We start from the raw sequence: 24,044 nt of genomic DNA on the forward strand, positions 1-24,044 counted from the left end.
TATTAGAACCTAATAGAAACATTTCAGTCACATTTTAGCAGGTGCTGTTGTAAGAAACATACACACACCTTTACCTGTGGTATATCAGATTATGATTTATTATTTCACACAGAAAGAAGTCATAATTCTGTATTGTTGCCATTATAATTATACTGCACAATTTTTTTTATTTGTAAAGTAATTATAAATAAATAGATATATTATTATTTAAATACATTTGTAAATACAACTTGCACATACTTTTCTTTGCACATATAAACTGACAGCCTTATTTATTGATGTACATATTTACATATTAATCTGCACTTGTTCATTTGCATAATTTCCACTATTTGCACTTCTGGTAGATGATAAACAGCATTTCGTTGCTATGTACCTTAACTAACTAACTAACTATCTATCTATCTATCTATCTATCTATCTATCTATCTATCTATCTATCTATCTATCTATCTATCTATCTATCTATCTATCTATCTATCTATCTGTCTGTCTGTCTGTCTGTCTGTCTGTCTGTCTATCTATCTATCTATCTATCTAATTCTGTAAGAGAGAGGTTCACCTCATTACCCTTTCATTCTTTGAACAAAATTCCAAGACACAAAATACAATTCCGTGTGCTTATAGCAAGTTTATTGGATCGGGACAGATTTCCAATGTTGCCTTTATCATTTTTGAAGAATGAAGCCAAGTCCTACATATTAAATAAGTTTTATAAAGACATCAATAAATCCTTTCTCACAGAGGTGTATGCATTGTTGATATACAGTACACCGTGGTTGAGAAGTAACAGTCCTTAAAAATGGATATCAAAGAGTTCAGAAGTTTGGAGGTTTCAATTATTGTTCTTTCAATTTTGAGAAGAGACAGCTATCGACAGATAAAACGTGTGAAATCTGAGTACAAGAGTATAAGTACAAGTTTTACGAGACATAGAGATGCACATGCAATATTAACAGTCAAGACAAGAGAGGAGACTTTAAACAGGTGTGTGTGCGTGTATGTGTGTGTGTGTGTGTGTGTGTGTGTGTGTGTGTGTGTGTGTCATAGTACCGAGGCGTTGATCCTCAGAATCAAACCACTTATGATCCGACAAACTAAGTAAAAAGTACAACCATTTTCAGAAAGCAACATATATGTTAAGGCCTCTTGAGCTGCAGATATTGTGTCCACTATCTTCTACCACAAACAAAAAAACAAAACAAAACATCATAGTTATCCATACTTGATAAGACAGCAGACATATTTTCAGAATTACAAAAACATTTATGCACCTAATGAACGCACCTAATTATTTGTTTTAATGCCATCTAGTCTAGTATAACCCTTGAAAGAGATTATGCGTGTTTCTACTGAAATGTATTTAAAAAGACCAAGCAGAAAATCTAAATCGGTTTCCTCTTATTTTACTAACTACAGCGTGATCAGCAGCACATTTACGCACCGCAGCCGTTTTATATTACACGTCAAGTTCGCCATCAAGCGTGACGCTAGTCAGAATCAGTCAGTTATATTTTACAGTAAAGGTTAAGGGGCCAGAATTGTCTATCGTTCTCAGCATTATGCAATAACACTATCATTTTTATTCGCAAGCAAACTAAAACCAAAAATTAAAAAAAAAGTTACCGTTCATTTCTTCCAGCACTGTAGCTTCACCAAGCATGACCTTGCGCATAGTGGTGTTACGATACATTTATTATGAAAACGTTAAACAATTGTGAACAAACTTGGAGCAGGATAAATGAGGACATGTTCATGTTGTTTTGACTGAGTAGTTAAATAAAATCAATATAAAAGCACTGAAATAAAAGTGAGCTTTTCGTTAAAATGAGACACACAACAATAATGACTACTTAGAAAACGTTATTATGACACACAAACAGTAAAAACCTTCAGAATTTCCAGAAGAAAAAAAAAAAAGGGTCTGTGTTTCGTTTACGTGTTCATGAAGTAACCTAGACGGAAAGAAAAGCTAAGCTGCAAGGTATATGGCAGTCATGGGGCATCTCTTGTGATCATAATCAGGCAGTCTCTCTTGTGTCTGACTCCAGTCAGCGAGCTGCACTTCTTCTAATGTACCATTTCACCTTAAACCCTTGTAACCTTCACACTTTCACACAAACTGGTTTGTCTTGATTCATACAAACCTCTGTCGTACTACAGGGAAAGACGTATTCGTCCCCACTCGGGCACGTGGACTAGTGGTTGTTGATTTGGACATTCAGAGGTGTTCGAGTGTGTGCCTGGGGACTGGGGTTGCTCTTTCGCTTTCCCCTATGCCTCTTTCCATGTTCCTCTTTCATGAAGAGCTCCACGATCAAGTTCTTCTCCTTGTGAATTTGCAAGCTGATGTCTTTGGGGATGTCTGGGATTAGCCAGTCGACAAAGTCACTCATTAGCATCACCACATTCTAAAAAATAAAGAAATAAATACATCATTGAGATCAGAAATGCTCATGATTTTTTTTTTTTGAAACAAGAAACCATTTTTCAGTCACCTGAAAGACGATGACAAACGCAAGCCGTGCTGCCAGAATATTCCAGAATTCTCTTGAAAGCTCATATGGCGTACCTGCCCATGGGGAATCTCTGTAATCCTTATACCTAAGGACAGTATTGACATTATTAACAACAGAATAAACTTGTTTCAGTAATTAGTTCTATCGTAATCTACTACAGAAATCCGTCCTTATGCTCTCAGACTGTACAGATGGCCTCACAGATGCTGCGTAACACATGAGCCCTGCGACCGCACCGGGATCCAAGATCTGGCTTGGCAAAGCACAACTGCTCATTCGCCTCAGGAATATAGTCGATTGATGCACGCCAGAATAGTTTCCGAAAGCTTCAGTGATATCTGGTGACCCCTCTTGCTTTGGTAGTCACGCTTAACATCATATTTACTAAAGGATCCTTTCTGAATTCCAGCTTATGCATGTATCAGATCTTTTGCCATGCATGGATACGTATTACTGATTAGAATATTAAAAATGTCTTTATTAATTCAGACAGTAGGCAAGCAAACTACTGCTGGCTCTGAAATGTTTTTCTACTAGGTGAAACATCATGAAATGAATGAATACAGTAATATTATCTATCCATCTACTCTATCTACTCTATCTACTCTATCTATCTATCTATCTATCTATCTATCTATCTATCTATCTATCTATCTATCTATCTATCTATCTATCTATCTATCTATCTATCTATCTATCTATCTATCTATCTATCTATCTATCTATCTATCTAACCACCCACCCATCCATACATCCATCCACACATCCATCCACCTACCTACCCATCCATCCACCTACCTACCTACCTACCTACCTACCCATCCATCTACCTACCCACCCACCTACCTATCTGAACACAGTTTTTATATAATCCATTTATTATTAAGCTTCAGTTATGTCCAGCGCCTGTACTAGTGATGGATTAGAACAAACACACAGAGCTGCTGTTATAGGCAAATAATCATCACCACCTTCTCAGGATCGAGAGATCGACAGCTCTGTGGTATAAATAACAAAATCATGTTATAATGTGCAATACTGAAATACAGTAAGAACATTCGTCCTTGTTGTTGTCCTAAATGATTTCTGTCAGCACCTGCAAACTTCCACTTTGTAGCCCAGGAACATCGGCTCCACCGGGTCTGTTCCCGGCTGAAAGTCGGTGACGTTGAAATAGGAGAGGGAGTGGTTGACGAAGCCGTGAAGCGTCCCGTCAGGACTGTACACGTATTGATAAACCAGTCGGGGGATGAAATCTGAAGTGAAGGAGATCACGAACGCCTGAGGAGAAACAAAACAACAGTGAGAGAGGATAGAATCATCATTAAACTGTAAGCGGTAAGAAAACAATTCACTTTGGTGTTATTTTCGGTTGCATTTCTGGTTAGAAACCACAAAAGGCAACTGGCCAAACTGAGTAAGAACATGATTTGACACTTTAATAACACAAAATTGTTTTCTTAACAGATGACTGTTGACAGATTAATAACAGAAAATCTCCAACTTACATTCACAATAACTGCTACTTTGCTCAGTCCTCTCAAAAGGTTGTACCAGATGCCTAAAAATGAGAGTGATTGTTAAAATAAATAAATAAATAAATAAATAAATAAATAAATAAGGATTTATTTTTGGCGAGATCATTTTTTCATTGTTTAATTTGAATGTTACATACATATATATTTAATTGTGCAAGCTTCACAATATTCATATGTGCTATACTGTTAAGTGCAATAACTAGCTGCTATTACTTTATATCTGATCAAGTAGTAAAGTAGTATTTATTTTTTATTCTCCATTTTTTTTTGCAAATTTTATTAAGATAAATCACATATAATAACATCAAACATCAGACAAAATGCAAGAGAAAGACATCGAATAAACTAGAATTATTATTATTATAATTATTGATAATAATAATAATAATAATAATAATAATAATAATAATAATAATAATAATAGGAAAAACTAAAGAAGAAAAAAGAAAAGAAAAAGGCAGATACAGTATAAAATCCGGTGGCACTGTTTTTATATAATTCATAAAGGGTTCCCAAATTTAATAAAAATAGTTCACCTTTGCCCCTGAGTAGGTATATGATCATCTCTAAAGGTTTATTATCTTTTTTATTACACCATAAGGAGAGACACTTATTTTCGTTGTACTCTGTGCAATGACAGCAAAGAATCTGTGTCTGTCTATCTATCTATCTATCTATCTATCTATCTATCTATCTATCTATCTATCTATCTATCTATCTATCTATCTATCTATCCATCCATCCATCCATCTATCCATCTATCCATCCATCCATCCACTAACAGTATCGCCACAAGGTGGTGTTCAAATATAGCCACAGCTTTTCATGTACGAAGAGCACCTCATTTAGCTTAGCAGAGGGGGAAAAAACAAAACACAGAAAGATTTTGCGACATCAAGACTAGTATTTAATCACTTTATGACTTTGTATGAATCTATAATGACCTGAAAGATGAATTTGGTTTGCATTATATGCGATTAATGATAAATGACTGGACAGACAAGCCGATGATCCAGAATCAGGACGCAGCACCCGCTTGTGGCATTTCCCCCATCACCTTGTGTTGATACTTTTAACTGTTTAACATTCCATATTTACAGTAATTAAATCCTACCTTTGCTGCACTCTGCTGAAAAAGAAAGAACATACGGAGAAAAGACATTCAGATACTAACCAATGTCTTTGGCCTTAGCCGCAATGGGCCTTCTGTACGCCGAGACGAATTTCTTGGCGTCGAGTCGGATCTCGATCACATTGTTCAGGAGCGCAAACAGAGGAGCCAGAGGGAAGGAGGCCACAAACAGGGTCACCATTCCAAATTGGATCACTAGATAATGAGGACAAAAACATATAAACATCATGTGCGATGAATTTCTAGCTCACAAAAATAGCTTGGGGATCCAATCCATAAGAAGTATCAAGTGCAGTTTGGGATGATCAGTCAGACGATTGGGGTGAGAGATCAAAATGTGACAAGGCCAGGTCAACAGATTCCCACAAGTTAAAGTCTGCTGGAAGCAACATTCTTTTAGCTGGTGGAACGCTTTCTACTTCTCAAGCTTGTAATCTCACGCCGCTCCGCAGGACCCACAATGCCACGCTCTTAGCAGAAGGCCAGCCCACGCTGCAGCAGAGAGAGAAAACCGCTCGGATTCTGCGAGCTCGATTTTACAGCGCTAGTAGTAAGCAGACGGCATGTTCTGTCTGGGTTAGATAACATCATCCAAATCCACTCAAATTGTAAAGGACAACCGAGGACAGCCCGAAGGGATCGTGTGCCATACAGACGCTGACTCAACGGCCTCGAATCATTACATCAGCCTGTGTTTACTAATAATAATCAATGTAAAAATCTACATCCTGTCACTCACACCAAAATATATACTGATCAGGAAAACAGATCTGACAAGGAATGAGGTTCGGGGAAAACCTTTGTTCATATTGCAGTTGTTTCTTGCGTCTGCATGAGTGTGTGTGTGCGTGTGTGTGTGTGTGTGTGTGGGTGTGCAATGACTCACTCATCTCCATATACTCTGGATTAAGGCCAACATAGGGGTCGAGGAAGTGGTCTTTCTCATGGCGGGCCAGGGTTCTCTGAAACTCCTCTTCTTTTTTAGAGTCTCTCTTTGACTTAAGGCGCCGAAACAATTTCTTCAGTTTACTGCGATATGGAAATATACAGATCGTTTGATCCTCTTAAAGGGGATACACATTTCCTATTTATTATCTAAGGAATAAAAAAATAACACAGAGTGCCATTATAGAGTAAAGATAAACAAAACGAAGTGCTTCATTTGTCTCATAACGCTGCGAATGACAACACTTCAAAACTAGTTCACAAATTAGTTCCTGTTATCGCTTACGTTATAGCATCTCACCAGCCTTTCTTTTTTCTCTCTTGAAGTTAATCAGACAAAAATAAATAAATAAACATGCAGCTTATCATGTTACTCAGAAGACTTTCCTGAGGCTTGACAAATAAAAATTAAATAAAAGTCTTCTTACTGTAACTGTAAACTACACCATATCGATGATTAGATATTCTTCGTTTAATAACAACGCTATTTTTATGCTTTGATTATGAGTAGAGTCTACCAATGAAGTCTTGATCATGAGTCTTTACTGTAAATATAATAACATAACAGAATGAATGGATTAGATTCATATAAACCTGTGATATAAAGCTGCTCTTATTTTACAATTCATTCACTCATTCTTGACTACTTACACTGATCAAGTCAAAGTCAAAGGAGCTTTATTGTCACTTCAACCATATATAGCAGATGCAGTACACAGTGAAGTGAAACAACGTTCATCCTAGACTAGGGGTGCTACACATAACACAGACAAAGTACAGTGACGCAGACAAACATAGCTATGACAGAGATAAAAAAAATTAAACTACAATTTAAAAATTAAAATTAAACTAAAAAATTAAACTATACTTAAGGTGCAGTCTTTAAGAACTAGACATACAACAGAAGTGCACAGGAAGACAAGACAGTGCAGACAAACAACATATAGGCCGACTTTGTGCAATGAACAAGACAATGTGCAAAGAACAGTGTATACAGTGACTGCAGATATTAAAGCGACACATGTAAACAGGATTAATATAAATATATATAAATGTAAAGTGGCATGTGTGTGCCAAACCCTCTGTTATCAGGCATAACATTATGACCAATATTGTGTTGGTCCCCCTTTGGTTGAAAAACCCGTTGAGGTATGGACTCCTCTAGATCCCTGATGGATGTGCTGTGGTATCTGGCACCAAGATGCTAGCAAAAGCATAAATATGTTTATATACTCCATGGGCCCCACCTCACAACTTACAGGTCTTAAAGGATACTTTTGATAGATACTGACCACTGCAGACCGGGAACACCCCACAAGAGCTGCAGTTTTGGAGAAGCTCTGATCCAGTCATCTAGCCATCATAATTTGGCCCTTCATCAAACTTGCTCAAATCCTTATGCTTGCCCATTTTTCCTGCTTCTAACATCAACTTTGAGGACAAATTCTTCACTTGCTACCTAATATATCCCACCCACTAACAGGTGCCATGATGAGGAGATCATCGAGATCAATGTTATTGACTTCACCTGTCAGTGGTCATAAAGTTATGCCTGATCGGTGTATAAGGCATATTCATTGATGTGAAATGAACAGCATGGTGGTAGTGGGCTTGAGAGCATCCAGTACATGCATGTGCTCACGTATACTCACGGAATGCCAATCTCAAACAGATTGTTCTGGATCAGCTGCTTGCCAAGCATGGTGATGCACAGCTGAATACACAGCTCCATCAGGCAGCCAGCGTGAGCGCACTACAGCAGGTGCAAAAACAGACAAATCAGTCATCGCAAAAAAAAAAAACCCATCCAGTCACTCTAGTAATAATTCTCAAGTGCATCTTTCTACTATAGATATGAATAAGATTAAATAAACACACACCTCCTCCATTCGGTAATTCCCGATAACGTAGAAATAGTTGCCTGGCCGCCCAATGAGCCTGAAGGAATTGCACAAAAAGTCAAAGTAAGAAACATTATATTAACGCAGACTTCCAAGAGGAATAACGCGCTGTCCTGCTATTATTTTGTGAATTATTATCCTTCCATAAACCGCTTGTGTGAAGAAGAATCTACTGCATGTGTGTATGAGGGTTTTATCCTAAACGTTGGGGTGCTTGCAAGGTGAAAATCTGCCGCTTAATTGATTTTAGTTTAGATGTAGAAACTTTGCATATAGGAAAGTGGAAATGTTTAGAGCAGAAAAGTATACTTAATTCATTAACAAAAAGGTTTGCAGCGTCTGCATCTTAACTAGACAGCTTTTCCCCCCATGGTGCTTACCTCAAATCCTTATATAACCACATATGATTTCATATTCAAGCCTGTTTTATTCCAGTCTCATCATTCCCATTAATGTCGCTTTTGGGAAAACTGTTGTTTGGGTTCCCTAATAAATAAAGCCTACTTTATCTATACAAGCCATTTGACAAGTGTTAGCTAATTCGAAAACGGACGGATGAATCTGATTTTACCTAAATGTGGTCAAATACTTCTCCTTATTTAACTTGACAGAAACACAGGTGCATTTTTCAAGCGAGAACTGAAGTGAAAACACCAGTCGAAACATGTTATAGGTGTTCTGTGTTCATACAAAACACCTACGCGAGCGTCAACCGTTCAAGATTCATATCTGATTAGGGGAAAAGAAGGATTTTGGCGTATTTATTAGAGAGCATTCTATGCAAAATGGCATAAAGGTTGGCAGGGTTGTTCGTAAATCCTGTGTATGCGGTTGTACAGCTTAACAGCGTATAGGGGCTGTATGGAGAAAAACTTGTTACTGTAATGATTGTTCTTAACACCCGTATTTCTGGTTATTATTATGTGTTGGACTGACAGGAAAACATATCCACAAGTTAATGCTCTGACCTGCCTCTGAAGAAAGCCAGGTAGACAATTGGAGTGAAGGCGTTGGCAAACTTCAGGACGAAAGCCTTGAAAATCAGCCTCTCCTCAAAGCTTTTGTCTGTCTTGGGCACCTCTGATGAATTTCAAATAAGATCATACATCAACACTGACTTCAAACATATGAGCCCAAATCATTTTTTTTCCTTCTATAAAGTCAAATAAAGTTGAAATGTCAAAAACGTCAAGTCCAAGTCATCTTTCTAGGCAGTGAAATTGTGACTTAAAGGGATATTCAGCAAGTTTGGAGGACTTTCACAGAAGCTACAGTCATAAGTGTCTAGCTTTTACCATAGAGTCTGGTCCTTTTTTTCTTTTAAATCTAGGATAACCTTTAAAGATTTACAAGATTCTTTAAATAGTTTAAATACAATTTTTTTTTTCATCTAGTTATTAACCTACAGAAAATCCCAGAGGGACTAATATGATTATATTGGATTTTTTTTTATTTTTTATTTTTGAAAACTACTTAAATTGACAAAACAGCAAGCACTGGATTCTCCTTTTTTATGACCACTACTACCAGTGAAAGCACATACACAGATCAGGCATAACATCATAATATCTACCTGCCTAATATTGTGTTGGTTCCCCTTTTGCTGCCAAAACAGCCCTGACCCGTCATGCACTGTGTATTCTGACACCTTTCTGTCAGAACCAGCATTAACTTCTTCAGTAATTTGAGCAACAGTAGGTCGTCTGTTGGATCGGATCACACGGGTCAGCCTTCGCTCCCATGTGCATCAATGAGCCTTGACCACCCATGACCCTGTCACCACTGTTCCTTCCTTGGACCACTTTTAATAGATACTGACCACTGCAGACCGGGAACACCCCACAAGAGCTGCAGCTTTGGACATGCTCTGATCCAGTGGTCTAGCCATCACAATTTGGCCCTTCGTCAAACTCGCTCAAATCCTTACGCTTGCCAAAATATTCAGTACTACTTAACAGAGTTTGCTTGATTTCCCATTAAATTCTACAATCGCAGAATCCTGGAGGGACTGTAATACACAGTATTGCACTAAAGATCAGATGTCTGAGGTTTTTCCTTTGCACCTAATACTTTTGACTTACATTACAAAATAAAACTTTCTTTACTTTCTACTATTTTTCTAAACAGCAATATATTTCTCAATAATCACATATTTGTCAAGTCATAAGGTGACCTTTTAGCATCAGACAGCTTCGGGGAGTGGATCGAAATTGCTGCTCATGAACTTTTAAACTTTATCAAATGTTACAGCAAGACGCTAGCATTAGCATTCAGCTAGTTTGGGATCAGTGAGTTTTCATCATGCTAGCTAATGTGAGAGATTGTAAAATAAAGTGCTTTTAATATTTACAGAATTTACATTTCCGCTTTAAGATGAGCGAAGGATTCGAAGCTGCTACTAGAAGATTTGCTTTGGCGAGTAACTGATCTTTTACCCGAGGAAAAAATTTGATCTACAGAGACTGAAGGTTTTCTGAAAACACATTAAACTGAGACTCCAGGACTCGAGTACTATAACACTGCAGTCATGTCCCGTGGAAAGAAAGCTCGAATTCACCCAGAGCCGTGAGCCAGCGCGCCACCATCCCGTAGATCTCGTCCATGATGATGATGATGATGAGGTTGATGACAGCCGCCGTGGTTTTCACCGTGGCCCTAATGTTTGAACGAAATGGAGAGGAGGAGCTCATGTGTAGCGCTGTCTTGATAGAAATCCTGTACAGCACTACTCCAAATACGATGGCGAAGGTCACGCAAATCTATACAGAGCAAAGAGAGTGGGTATAAATAGAAGCTGCAAGAATCCGCACTACTGCATTCTACAGCTTTACAGATAACATCACAATGTTAGTATTGTAAGCAATAGTTTATATCTATGTTTTTGTTTTATATACATCGAATATAGTGTGTCAAAATGTTTCGATAAATCAATATAAAAATATATACTTGGTGTATTGTATTTATATTATACTATACATTATAAAAAACATTATATAACATTATAATAATCACAAAGCATTGCAGCACTATACACTATTATATAGCATCTCTCTCTCTCTATCTCTCTGATGTTGTCTCTCTCTATCATTCTCTAACTCTCTCTCTGTTTCTCCATCTCTCTCTCTCTCTCTCTCTTTCACACACACACTTCTAGACTCACTCTCTCTCTGTGTCTCTGTCTCTCTCTCACACACTTATCAACTATCTGTCTTTCTCTCTCCATCATTCTCTCTCTCTCTCTCTCTCTCTCACACTTATAGACTATCTGTCTCTGTCTCCACCATTCTCTCACTCTCTCTGTGTCTCTCTTTCACATTTGTAGACTATGTCTCTCTCTCTCCCCATCATTCTCTCACTCTCTCTCTGTCTCTTGTTTGCTCCCTCTGTCTGTCCCTTATTCTATTTCTGACTGTCTCTCATTCTTTCTGTTTCTCTCTCTCTGTCTCTTGCTTGCTCTCTCTGTTGGTCTCTCTCCATCTATGTTGCTGCAGCTCTCTCTCTCTCTCCTCATTCAATCTTTCACTCTCTCTCTGTTTGTCTGTCTCTCTCTATTTCTGTTGCTTCAGCTTCAGCTCTGTCTGTCTCTCTACCTGTCTCTCTCTCTCTCTCTCTCTCTCTCTCTCAGATAGGAGAATAGTCCTAATCTTCTGGTTCTTTCTGTGAAACTACACCGAGTGAAGCAGGTAACGTGTTAAAAATGGACAATACAGATATAAAAAGGAGATTTTGTTTGCCATCACGTTCCCTTAGTCTCTATCTACGCCTTACCTGAGGAAAAATCACCATGTCTTTTGTATGTTTGTATGTAAAATTAATGTGAGAGCCATTGCAATATCCAGTGCTATTTTACAAAACAGAGTATATGCTTGAAGCATGGAAGTTTAGACTGGAGGGAAGGGTTAACATACCATGAAGAGCATCATCATAAGGATGGTCATGTAAGCTGGCATCCTGTCTTTGCATGTCAGCTTGTGATTTCCATGCTGCAACAGAAGAAATAACGATCATCAGTTACTAATATAATTTATTATTTTACTAATTTATTATGACAGTACTAATTTATTATGAGTTAGACTAAGCTCTCTCTCTTTTATTTCTCTCTTTCTCTCTAGACAGTGAATTCTGTCCAGTCCGGCAGACCAAACAGAAGCTTTTCAGTTGTGACTCATCATGCAGTCTGAACTCATTTCAGCATAAAAACAAGTTAACATTATCTGAGTGCACATGAAACAGGAAGCTTTTCACCACATAAGAGTGACCAGTTAATAAAGAGAGGGATGCGCCACTGGATATGTCACAGTCAGTTTATCAAATGGGTGAAAATGAAGATAATGGTTGCAGAGAGGGGGAAGGTGAGTCAAACTCATATAAAGATTTCCAGGCAGTGATGATACAGTGTCCGATGAAGTCCGCACTAACAGCTCAGAAAGGTTGCCTTTTAAAAACCCAAGCACCGTTGCAGAACCTCTGTTGTGCCGTTAAGTCAAGCGCTCTAGAGACAGTTAACCTTGTGTTTTAACCAGGGAGGAAGAGCTCTACTGTTTTATTTTACTGTATAGTTTAATTTATGTGTGATAATATTCCTTTTTCAGTATTAAAGCCTTCATTCAGGATTTGAGTTGAATTAACAAATTATTATTATTATTATTATTATTATTACTATTACTACTACTACTAATAATAATATTAATTTGTTAATTAAATTGTTTTCTTTTATTTTTCGCCAAATAATGTAGAAGTAGAAGAGGAACAACAACACACAGGAGGTCCAGGTTTATGGTCTTTGGTTTATAAATAAAATAATAATATAAAGAATAATAAATAAACAATAAATTGATTAAAAAGGCTGTTTTGCACAGATTTGATAATCATATGAATATATATTCATGAATATAAAAATGAATAAAGCAATAAAAACACTATATTAATACATAAAACTATTATTACTATTATTATTATTATTATTATTATTATTATTATTATTATTTAATACAATGTTACGCTAACACATTCAAACATTGTTTTATAATAATAATAATAATAATAATAATAATAATAATAATAATAATAATATTAATAATAAGAAGAACAAGTACAAGAACAAAAACTAAAAATGACTACAACATGGCCAGCAAACAGGAGGTCCAGCACCTTTGGTTTATATGTAAAGTAATAATATGATGATTGAAAATGAATAAATAAATAAATAAAAATGAAATGGAAAAATAAAAACAAAATGAATCAAAATGCAATTTGCACTTTTATGAATATATAATAATCTGAATATCTATTCAAAATATACAAATAAATATATTAATATTAATAAAAAATAACCTATTATTATTATTATTATTATTACTATTATTATTATTGTTGCTGTTCTTAAAGGTGCTAGGGCTCCTGTGAACTTAATACTATTTAGAGTGAAAAAGCTTTATAACAATTACAGTAAATAAAATATTTATAATCTAAAATTTATCACATTAAAAAAAATTAAAAAAAAGAAAAATCTGAAAGTTTTCTCCTCACCTTCAGACCTTCACCACTGTTCCTTTCTTTCCTCTGCCTCTTCAGTCTGACCCTGAACTCGTACTCTGGCCGCGGTTGGCTCTGGAGATGACAGCAGAATTCAAAATGTGCATGAGGCATTGACACGCAGCTCCTCCAAAGGAGTGATTGGTTAAAGAGTCAAGTGCATGATGACAAAGTTGAAGGAGGAATTTTGCCAAAAGCGTCGTGTTAGCATTTAGTGAGCATGACACTAACACAAAGGCATCCACTAAACATTCAGTGCAGTTATTCTGAGTGCCATTCTCAGTGTGTGTTAACGTTAACGGTGCAGTGCTCTGAGTGACACATGATGGACAGTGAGTAGCTTTTGACCGTAGCCGCAGGAGAATAGGAGCCTCCAAACCCCCACGTGGTGATTTAGATTAAAAGTGTGGGGTTTTATTTTTTTTGCACCCTATCTCCTGACCAAATGTTAAAGGCCACAGCAAAAAAAAACCGAACAAAACAAAACAAAACAAACATGACACAATATGATGACTGGACATGAAGACACACGAGAGTAAGTGTCCGAGCTACTAATGCAATGGCTAAGAGTGGTGTTAGAATTCAATATCATAAATCCAAACCTTATTTTCTTCCTGCACAAGACACACAAACAAAATTGAGTATTATCAGATGCTTTCATTCCTCAGACAAGACAGCGCTTCAGGATTAAGTCAATAGCTGAAAATGACTGGCGAAAACAAAACCAAAACAAAACACGGAATTGATTCTCGAATCTGGATTTTTAATTTCCGGGTCAGAGTGTACAACAAACCTCCTCATCTTCAAAGCCAGTCAGGTCCCAGATGTAATTAAGCCTCATCTGTCTCCTCTTCCAGTGCTCCATGAACATTGTGGCTGCAGAACATAAAGACGACGAATTCAATTAGCGGTTCTGACCAATCTTGTCCTTTTAGCCCATTTTACCATTGATTTCAACGTAAAGTAGAGGTTTATGGATTATTAACATGATTATTATGCTTCGAATGAAAAGAAAATTGCAGAGTAGAGTGTGTCTAGATGATATGAAAGTCTGACTTTGGGAGTCATTAGCAAAACAGGAAACTAATTTCCTAGCCTTTGCATTTTATAGCTTGTAGTTATGGATGGGAAAAAGCTTTTTTGGACCGTGGAATTGACAGCAAAGAATATTTAAATGTTTGAAAGTCAAAGAGAGTTCAAAGGCATGACAGAGAGAGAGAGATGCAGAAAGAGAGAAAGAGTGCGAGAGAGAGAGAGAGAGAGAGAGCAGGCAAGAAATACAGAAAGAGATGCAGAGAGAAAGAAAGCAAGAGAGAGAGGGGGATAGAGAGAGAGAGAGAGATACAGAAAGAGATGCAGAGATGCAGAAAGAGATGCAGAGAGAGAAAGAAAGCAAGAGATGCAGAGAGAGAAAGAAATCAAGAAAGAGAGAGAGAGAGAGAGAGAGAGAGAGAGAGAGCGTAAGAGATACAGAGAGAGAGATAGAAAGAGATGCAGAGAGAGAAAGAGAGAGAGGAGAGATACAGAAAATGATGCAGAGAGAGAGAGAAGGAGACCCAGAGATGCAGATAGAGATACAGAAAGAGAGTGAGAGAGAAGGAGAGGTACAGAGATACAGAAAGTGAGAGCAAGTGAGATGCAGAGAGAGTGATAAAGCGAGAGATACAGTGAGTGAGAGATACAGAAAGAGAGAGAGAGAGGGAGAGAAAAAAAAAAACTACCGATTAAGTAAAGAAAGTTAAGAAAGTAAAAAAAGTGGCGGAGGATTTTCTGCTGAAATCTGTCTGCAGCTTCCACAAGCATCACAACTGTACGTCATATTAGGTCTTAAATTATGTATATTGAATTTCTCCTGAATACACGGCAGTTCATAATGAAGTTATGCAGCTTAATACCACTTAATGATTCACTACAAATCTTCCCACGTGCAGCCAACATCGAAGTAGCTGTAGTCAATTTATCTTAATAATGCTTTCATCCTATTAATCATGCGAAGGATGAACGTAAAACTGAAAAAGGTACGTTAGAAAGGCACCTACCCCAGAGCGCCATGAAGATGGAGAAGAAGACGGTGGCCATATTGTCAAACAGGTGGCTGGCCCTGGCAGTGCCGCAGGCTTCCACCAGCTTCCAGTAGCTGCATGCGCGATCACACAGTGGGCACATGGTGATGTTGTTCCTTTCATCACAGATCTCCATACTGAAGCATGTGGGAAAGCAGATCAGCAGCATGTTATCTCTTCCTGAAAATTACTGATCTATTGGATAGTGGTTTACTAAATGGGGGGAAAAATGAAATAGCAGGAGCATTTAAGCAGATTTACACTCTGAATTCTGAGTTATTATTATTATTATTATGAATTTCCTGGTTAGTCAATCGCACTTTTTGACTATAACATATATATGAGAGTGGTTTCTTTCAAGGGAGTTTTTCACTCAACATCATCAACTTTGGCTTCTTATTAGAAGAACACCAAATCCCTCCGATCAGTAGTCCAACACCTTCTTTTAACACATGCATTATAATCAACATGGACTTCTTAATAAATCAATAAATGTAATGCAACCTGGATTTCGAAATGAACAGGACCTCAGTCATCACAATTTATACATTCATTTATAAGCTGCTATTTTTTTTTTTATCCTAGGCATAAACTCTAAGCAGTGTTCTTGAATAAAAATTTTTCTTTAATATTAAAAAACAGACAGCAGAGCAAACATTTCATAACCTGACAGTGAATCAGCATTCACAAAGGATTAACACAAGACACGCTGCTCTAAATACAAAATGTCAAGCGTTTAATTGTTGCCGCTGTCAAAAGATGTTAGCTCAAGTGTCGTAGGCAGGACTGACCTTTCTTCAAAATGTTTCTATAGCTCTCTTTCCACTCAAAGAGAAGGCCTACATGTTAAAACGACACCTTTTAATACCTTTCTCGTTCGTTTGAATAGACTTTTTTCGTTTTGATTAAAAATACATATAGCTCTTCTTCGACAATGCGATCAAAAAGTTACTGTAGAGCTACACAAGTCACTTAAACAAGTTTTAATCACAACTGGTTAGTTGTATTGGAATCAGGTTCAGGGGCTATTTCATGGATCTGTTCTTAGTATATAATATAATAAATACAATATAATAAATAAAACTTTTTAAAAAATAAAATCCTTCACCAAAAAAGCTATATTTTATATATGCTATTTTATAAATAGAGTTTGTAAAAGTTTTTCTGGACTCCATCTTATATATTAAATCCTTAAAGGTTTTTTCTGTTAAAAATTGCTGTCTCAAGACAACTTTAAGATAACTTAATCCTACAATATTGCAATATGTGCTTTTTTTGTACAAAACTACTTAAATTAGCAAAATTGCAAGCACGGGATTCTTCTACCAGTGTAGACGCATATTTAACTGCTTTTTACAATCGCTGTACATGTTTAGTGCATGTAAACCGAAGCAGGATTTAGCTGAATGCATGTTTTAACACGGTCACGTGACATGTCCTGGCCAAAATCTGCAGAACATCGACAGACATTTTGAAGCATTGCGAGCTCCTCTGAATATCACATAGCGTTTGCATGATTTGAGGGACTGGTGTTCTATGGCTATACATTGCTTCTGATTTCTCCGCGTGTTCCTTGGTTACTTGCTACAATTAAATTCACAGCCACAAATATAGATTTTGAGAAACTTAATACAACATTTTCCTTAATTCATTTATTTTTTTTGCAATTAATTATGGTTATGAGTTACATTTGAATAGCACTGTAATTCAATGTCAACTGAATGTCAATTATTACGCATGACATTCACAAATTCACGTTCTTTTCATTCTTTTCATTCTGACATTCTTTTTCCTGAATTTTTTTAATTGCCGATCCTCATTAAGACAAATATTTCATGACTCTTTGGTTTTGAGTCTCATTATATACTCCTAGTATACTTGAGTCTAAACCTCTGATAATTTACTGTGTACTGTTATACAAGCATATATATATTATATATATATATATATATATATATATATATATATATATATATATATATATATATATATATATATATATATATATACACATATTGCAAAGAAACAAATGTTTCTAAGGACATGTATTGCAAAATATTTTCTATAATTATAAATAAATACACTGTGATCAGTGCATTAAATTTTACTTGTATTTTCGAACAACCAAACAGAAAGAAAGTCCTGATAGAAACTAATGAGCTGACATCAGATAAGTTGTTAGTGCAGTAGGTCTCTGTATAATAACACATTAGTGTTACAATAAACGAAGTATTCAGGGGAGCTGTGAAAGCTTCAGACGATAAAAGGATACCAGCAGTCGGCATCCATTCACATGTAGTTAATCTCTGCCTTAAGTGCAGCTCCGGAGTGCTGCGTATTCAGCGCATATGCTCGAGAACTGTCATTAAAGTCTACATTAGTGTCCATTATGACTGCAGACAACTGTATAACAACTTTTGTCCATCTAATTACAATGTGTTTGGAAATCCATCAGGAGGCTAGCTGAGTAACTGACTGTTAGTTCGGTGAATCAGTGAAGTTTTACCTGCATAACTGCATCCTGGATGACTTTCATTTTTTAAGATTTCGCTTGCTTTAGCCGGGTAAAAGCCTTTGGGCACTTGGCAGTTTGGTAGTAAGCATTATTGGGCATGGTTTCTTACTGATTCAGACATGTTCCATGCCATCAGCACTCGTGTGTCTATGCTGTGTGTGAGAACACGGGTGGAACCTGCTCCACTGGAACATCGAAAGTGTGTCAGCCAAATATTAGAGCCTGACATACCGTCCTACTCATTAGGTGCGCCGCAGGAGTGTAGATTGAATGCAATTTTAAGAACTTGTTAACAATGCTGCATTTTCGTGACATGTAGGTATATGTTCTCTCAGATGAACTCGTGTGACCTGTTTCTGGTTGACAGGACTGACCTGGGGACGTCCGAGTCCACAGTGACACAGCCGTACAAGAAGACGATGACACCGATGACTGCTGCTGGGATCAGCATCTGAGTGTACACACCCAACCAGGCAAAGTACAAACCAATTTTCTCTCCAAAATACTTTCTGTGTGAGAGAGAGAGAGAGAGAGAGAGAGAGAGAAAGCAAAAGAAACTGATCAGTAGGCATACACCCACAAGTGCTCAAGGGTGAGTATTCCTATTTACAGTACTAATTGTACAATCAAAACAGATAATCTGTTCTCCACCTTTGGCCTATGTTGTTTTGTCACACTTTCATGCATTAATTAATAGAAAGAACTAAAGAACAAAAAAGGCCAAACTCTATCTATGTATCGATCTATGTATCGATCTATCGATCTATCGATCTATCTATCTATCTATCTATCTATCTATCTATCTATCTATCTATCTATCTATCTATCTATCTATCTATCTATCAGGAATGTGGCTCTTTTCAGAATCAACCAATCTGATTCAACCTCATGTTAAATACTAACTACAATGGAATCTTGGCACACAAATGCCTTCCATTACAAATTTTCACCTTTAAAATTGAAATTTTGCAAGAAAGTTGCATCGTCACACAAAACATTTTCTTAATGTAAAACCAAACCGAACACCGGCTAAGTTGCGCGTACGTCCGGAAGCTGTTCAAAACATTTTTGTGTCAGTGGAAAGCCATTTAAGTGCACAGTCAGTCGGAAAAGCTCAAAACCAATAAGAACTAATGGGGTCATTTTTTGGCCAAAAGGAATAGAGAGGACACACAAAGTAACAGAAATCCAAATAAACATTTATCATGGTAAGAAACCATCAATCTTTTACAAGTAAGGCCTCACAGTGCACTGTTGTAGAGAAGGAGATAGTATGATAAGCACACGATAGAGAGAAAACTCATAAACACTATTATTACTATTAGAGAATGTTAAAGAAGAGGACCAGAAAATAGATTTTATACAAGAAACCTATAGCTCATGAAGCTTCATGAGGTTCAGAGTTCAGAGAGATGAAATAAGTAAGTAAAAGGTAGAGAGATATGTGGAGAAGCTCTATAATCTAAAGCAACAGCGAGGAGAGGAAAAGTGAGGAGACGAGGAAGCAGGCTGAAAAAATGATCTGAAAACGGTTGAAAAGAGGAACATGCATGAAATGTATATAAGGACACGGAAGTCTGAATATTCACTGAAAATGACTTGAAGTGTTATAAATGGTAATAACGTTCGCTATAGTCTTATTTTCTGAGAATTCTGGCATGCTGAATTTTGACATAATATAACCTTGACCAACAAAAACCTAACTATGACATCATTACCCTCCTCCTCCTCTTATTATTTATTATTATTGTTGTTAATATTGTTATTTTATGGCAATTTAAACATGTTTCCTGTATCAACTTATTTTTAAAATATCTGGCAATGTCTCTTTAAAACAAAAAAAAAATTACATATAAATCAGTCTGAATATTATTATCAATGTTACTATTATGAATTGGTTCTAAATTTCTCTCTAAATACAATTCCTATCAGCTCAAATGTGCTCAAATACCCAGTTCAAATGTGATCCTGTCAACCTCTAGCTATCTGTGATCAGAAGTCCTAGAGCACAGTAATTATCTATACTGTCTGGGTGGGAGGGATCGCATTACTCACTCCCCTGTCAATTGTGGGCGTCTATGAGCTCATGTTTGTGGAGGAACAGAGTTAGCGGTTCTTCTGAGTGGATCAACCTTCCTGTGACGTACTGTAGCATGAGGAGCAGTTCGTGTGGGGAAAAAAAAGAAAGATGTGGTTTCATGTGTCTAGGAAGAAGCATGACTTCTTAGCCTTTATTCTTACTGAGGAGTTGCTTGGGATTTCTGGTCTGTCCCGGAAGAATTCAAATAATTGTGTCTTTAATGGTTCTTACCTGATAAGTCCGATGGGCTGGAATTTGTAGAAGAGGCTGTATCTGGCCCACTGCTCGTATAGGACCTGTAAAGAAAAATAATGGATTTCAGCTATCGATCAATCAGTAGCAATTATGCCACTTGTCAGGAAAGCAGGCATGCAGTGATTAAACTCCCACGCGTAATGGGGATTGGGAAATGAGAACTAAATTAACAGTGATGGATTCATAACAACAACAACCGTGACAACAACAACAACATTTCAATGTGGAATTTAGTCTCTAATGGGCTTCACGCTCAGCGCCTCTAGAACATGATGTATAGAGTGAAATAAACAAGGCAGGTTCATTGTGCAGCCGCTCAGCTGTGCTAAGAGTGCTATGTTTTACACACACAGTCCCACAGACTGCACATAAGTGTATCAACAAGCCCTTAAGATGCAAGTTCCGGGCATCGCAAATACTCCGAAGACAAGCCGATAAACAAGGAAATGACATAGTGGAGAGATTCATAAATCTCTTTGATTTTGTCTGCATTGCAAGTCCCTCTGAGCATGTTTACAGGAATTACTCTTGGCAATATATTGCTTCACCGCCAACACGCCAACACGCCTGTTGACGCACAGCTCACAGATGGTGAAGTGGGAAATTATACTGTTGCCTTGGTGACACTCACACACCGATAATTATGCCTCGTTGAAAGCAGAGATCTCGTCCAAAGCCACGCTGGGCCGCCCATGACAAGGCCTCGGTCTTCACACGAACACACTTATATTTCGGTCAATGTAAACTGAATTAAAAATCATCAGCAGGTCAGATTTGCAATACTGCTTTTGGTGCAGAGTGAGAAGTGTAACAGCTCTCGGTATACTTCATACGTTGGCAGATATACTCATTTAAAACAATTCATAATAAGTATTTAACACTTCTCTTCATGAAATTCTTAAAACCTGCTGTAAATGGAAGAATGCTGGTCTCGTTGGGTCAGAATGTGAACGCCTCAGCATTCACGCCTCCAACGTCAATAACATCACATGCCCACTGATGTCAGTTTTCCATGTTCTCGGCATTAAAGCTGCATTTGGATGCACTTTGCCATTTCATCTGCAATTATCTCTAACAGCAGCAACCAATGAAATAGCAATATAAAGTAAATCATTTCCACATCCTTCCATTGAATATAGTGTAATTGCTGCTGCTGCTGTCCTCCATTGACATTTTGCCATGTTACCAACACCGTTAATGATGATGACGACTGTGAGATGTGTGTTAAAGTATGTTGGGAAAATGCCACACAAATTCCAATCTGCCCACAGTCATTCATGCCTCATGAGCATTAATGAATCATGAGTACATTTTGATCATAGATCTGTGTGTGTCATATTAAGGCAGTACACAGGGAGCAGCCGAAAGCCAGACAACAACATACATACATCACAGATTGGCTTACATTTAAATAGGGACCTGGAAATAGTGCAGAGTTAAATATTGGATCATTCAGATGTTGATTTCCTGTTTATATAGGAAATTATAGGTATAAACAGGAAATCAACATCTGAATGATCCAATATTTAACTCTGCACTATTTCCAGGTCCCTATTTAAATGTAAGCCAATCTATGATATTGACTCATTTATACAAAAGCTCAGATATTCTGGGTGTCTTGACCCTCCATAAGACATGCTGATAGATTTGATCTAAAATGGATCATTAGGTTTTACACAAAAATGTAGACTCGATCATTAAAACAAAAACAGGACGCACCAAATACTAATAAACTTCATAGCAATATTTTTCATTCAGGTTGTGGCTAATCATTTGCAGTGAAAACATTTGTGTTTTTGGCAAACAGAAGCATTTTCAGTAGCGCTTCTAGACTAAAGACATCTAGTTAAGTGCGATGTCCTCTCACAGTCGTGTTTTGATAAAGGACTTGGATAATGATGACAAATCGACTAATGACATCGAAAAACAAAGAGTTCTTGATTTTACAAGGCTTGAAAAGTCAGACTTTCAGCATGTGAAGGGATTTTCCTGACAAATTATACTAGAGTTATATTCAGATTTCCATACCTTTCTGTCATTCGGTTCAGCCTCAACACCCTCAATATCTCCCTGTAATTGGGACAGAATATTATCAGTTGTATTGTCATCTCCACCTCCTCCCACACACACAGTATAATAACAACATGTTGATTAGCTCGTCTCCAGTGTAAACATTTAACAAGCGTTAGTGCAAATACCTTGACACACAAGAGAAAGGATATATACGGTAAGTAGCAGCATCAGGATACAGTAGAAATGACAGTTGACAAAAGTTACAAGATCTACCCAAGTATTCTGTAAGATCTTGAACAAAACACTGAGCGATTCCAGTACTTACATCATGTAGAGGGTAGGCTGAGGTGTAAACTCCATGAGCGAGAAGTGTGTTAATGCCTGCAGACATGACAACAAATTCTTGTCAGAAAAACGCTTTAAATAAAAATACAAATCTAAAAGAACTGGTATTTTAGTCTTATTAAAGGCATAGATGACAGATGGAATTGATTTGGGAGCGGAAAGTGCTGGAAGACTAAAGTACTAAAGCACTGCTGCATCACTGACCACAGAGAAAGAATCCCACTGCTTTGCTATTAGCAAGAAGTTAAACATTGTGTGTTGCAGGTATGACAGGAAATCTTCAACCAAAGAACAAACATCCATGATTTAAGCAAGCTTCTTTAACTCTTAACTGTGGTGCGTCTATAAGTGCACAAGCCAAGGATTTAGCCACAATTCCATGTCGTCACTTCATTTCATTGGCATTATATCACTTTCTTTTTTATCTCTTGTGCCATCAATCAATGGGGTGATATGATAGAACTCTTAGCAGACTGGACCATGCCCATCTCATGAAACTTTACTTCTGAAATGGACAGGAGATGGATATGTTTTCGAAATGAGATTAAAGCACTTACCCATGATATCCTTCACTCCTATGCACTTTATTCGCTTTATGATCTCACACACCTGAAACGAGAGAATGTGCACGACAGACAGAACGAACTTTCAGTACCCTCTTCATGTAATTCTGTCCAGGATTTGAGCCGAGCTACGGAATAAAAGTTTGAGGCTTGCGTTTTATTATTGTACGGCATGCAGACCGATACTCACGATTGAGGCACGGATTTTACTGTCGAAGAAGGAATCTCTATCTGTGAGATCAAACCTGAGAAGAAAGTATTATATTAATGGGCAAGTTTTATTCAGCTGGCTGGCTTATGTTTCACCTTAAGCCATTTATAGGCAGATTATTGCAACTGTATCATATATATGCAATGAAGACACTCTAAGACAGCAGTGGCTCATAACCATAGACTTTGGTGAGGCAGGAAGCCATTAATAATGACATGACCTCAAGCATCTTGACATCACTTGGCTATTATTTAGTGAATTATTAGAGCAACATATTATCGTAATAGCCATTTGAGAGTAGTTTTTTTTTTTTTTTAAAAAGTGTTTCCTGAACAGCTAATATTATCAACTGGAGATGCCATGGTCCAGCAAAGTTTCCCATCCAACTAAATCTCAAAAAGCACACAAAAGAATTAAAACTTTACACAA

General features: G+C 37.1%; 1 protein-coding gene across 2 annotated transcripts in view; it reads right to left on the minus strand.

The window, feature by feature from the left end:
• Positions 1–611: 611 nt before the first annotated feature.
• The window catches only part of ano1a (anoctamin 1, calcium activated chloride channel a), a 37,742-nt gene continuing 14,309 nt past the window's right edge, over positions 612–24,044 (minus strand). For both annotated transcript variants that reach the window (XM_058401746.1, XM_058401745.1), the window contains exons 6-25: positions 23,595–23,649; positions 23,399–23,450; positions 22,822–22,877; positions 22,512–22,553; positions 20,460–20,524; positions 18,523–18,657; positions 15,610–15,770; positions 14,364–14,446; positions 13,565–13,645; positions 11,944–12,018; positions 10,593–10,794; positions 9,004–9,115; positions 8,015–8,072; positions 7,787–7,887; positions 6,076–6,218; positions 5,232–5,384; positions 4,028–4,080; positions 3,616–3,800; positions 2,499–2,604; positions 612–2,411 (exon numbers count right to left, since the gene is read on the minus strand). In XM_058401746.1, coding sequence (XP_058257729.1) covers positions 2,199–2,411; positions 2,499–2,604; positions 3,616–3,800; positions 4,028–4,080; positions 5,232–5,384; positions 6,076–6,218; positions 7,787–7,887; positions 8,015–8,072; positions 9,004–9,115; positions 10,593–10,794; positions 11,944–12,018; positions 13,565–13,645; positions 14,364–14,446; positions 15,610–15,770; positions 18,523–18,657; positions 20,460–20,524; positions 22,512–22,553; positions 22,822–22,877; positions 23,399–23,450; positions 23,595–23,649 — 2,131 coding nt within the window. In that variant the 3' untranslated portion in view covers positions 612–2,198. The remainder of the gene's footprint in view (positions 2,412–2,498; positions 2,605–3,615; positions 3,801–4,027; positions 4,081–5,231; positions 5,385–6,075; positions 6,219–7,786; positions 7,888–8,014; positions 8,073–9,003; positions 9,116–10,592; positions 10,795–11,943; positions 12,019–13,564; positions 13,646–14,363; positions 14,447–15,609; positions 15,771–18,522; positions 18,658–20,459; positions 20,525–22,511; positions 22,554–22,821; positions 22,878–23,398; positions 23,451–23,594; positions 23,650–24,044) is intronic.

The sequence above is a fragment of the Hemibagrus wyckioides genome, linkage group LG10 (genome assembly GCF_019097595.1).
Source record: "Hemibagrus wyckioides isolate EC202008001 linkage group LG10, SWU_Hwy_1.0, whole genome shotgun sequence".
NCBI classification, from domain to species: Eukaryota; Metazoa; Chordata; class Actinopteri; order Siluriformes; family Bagridae; genus Hemibagrus; species Hemibagrus wyckioides.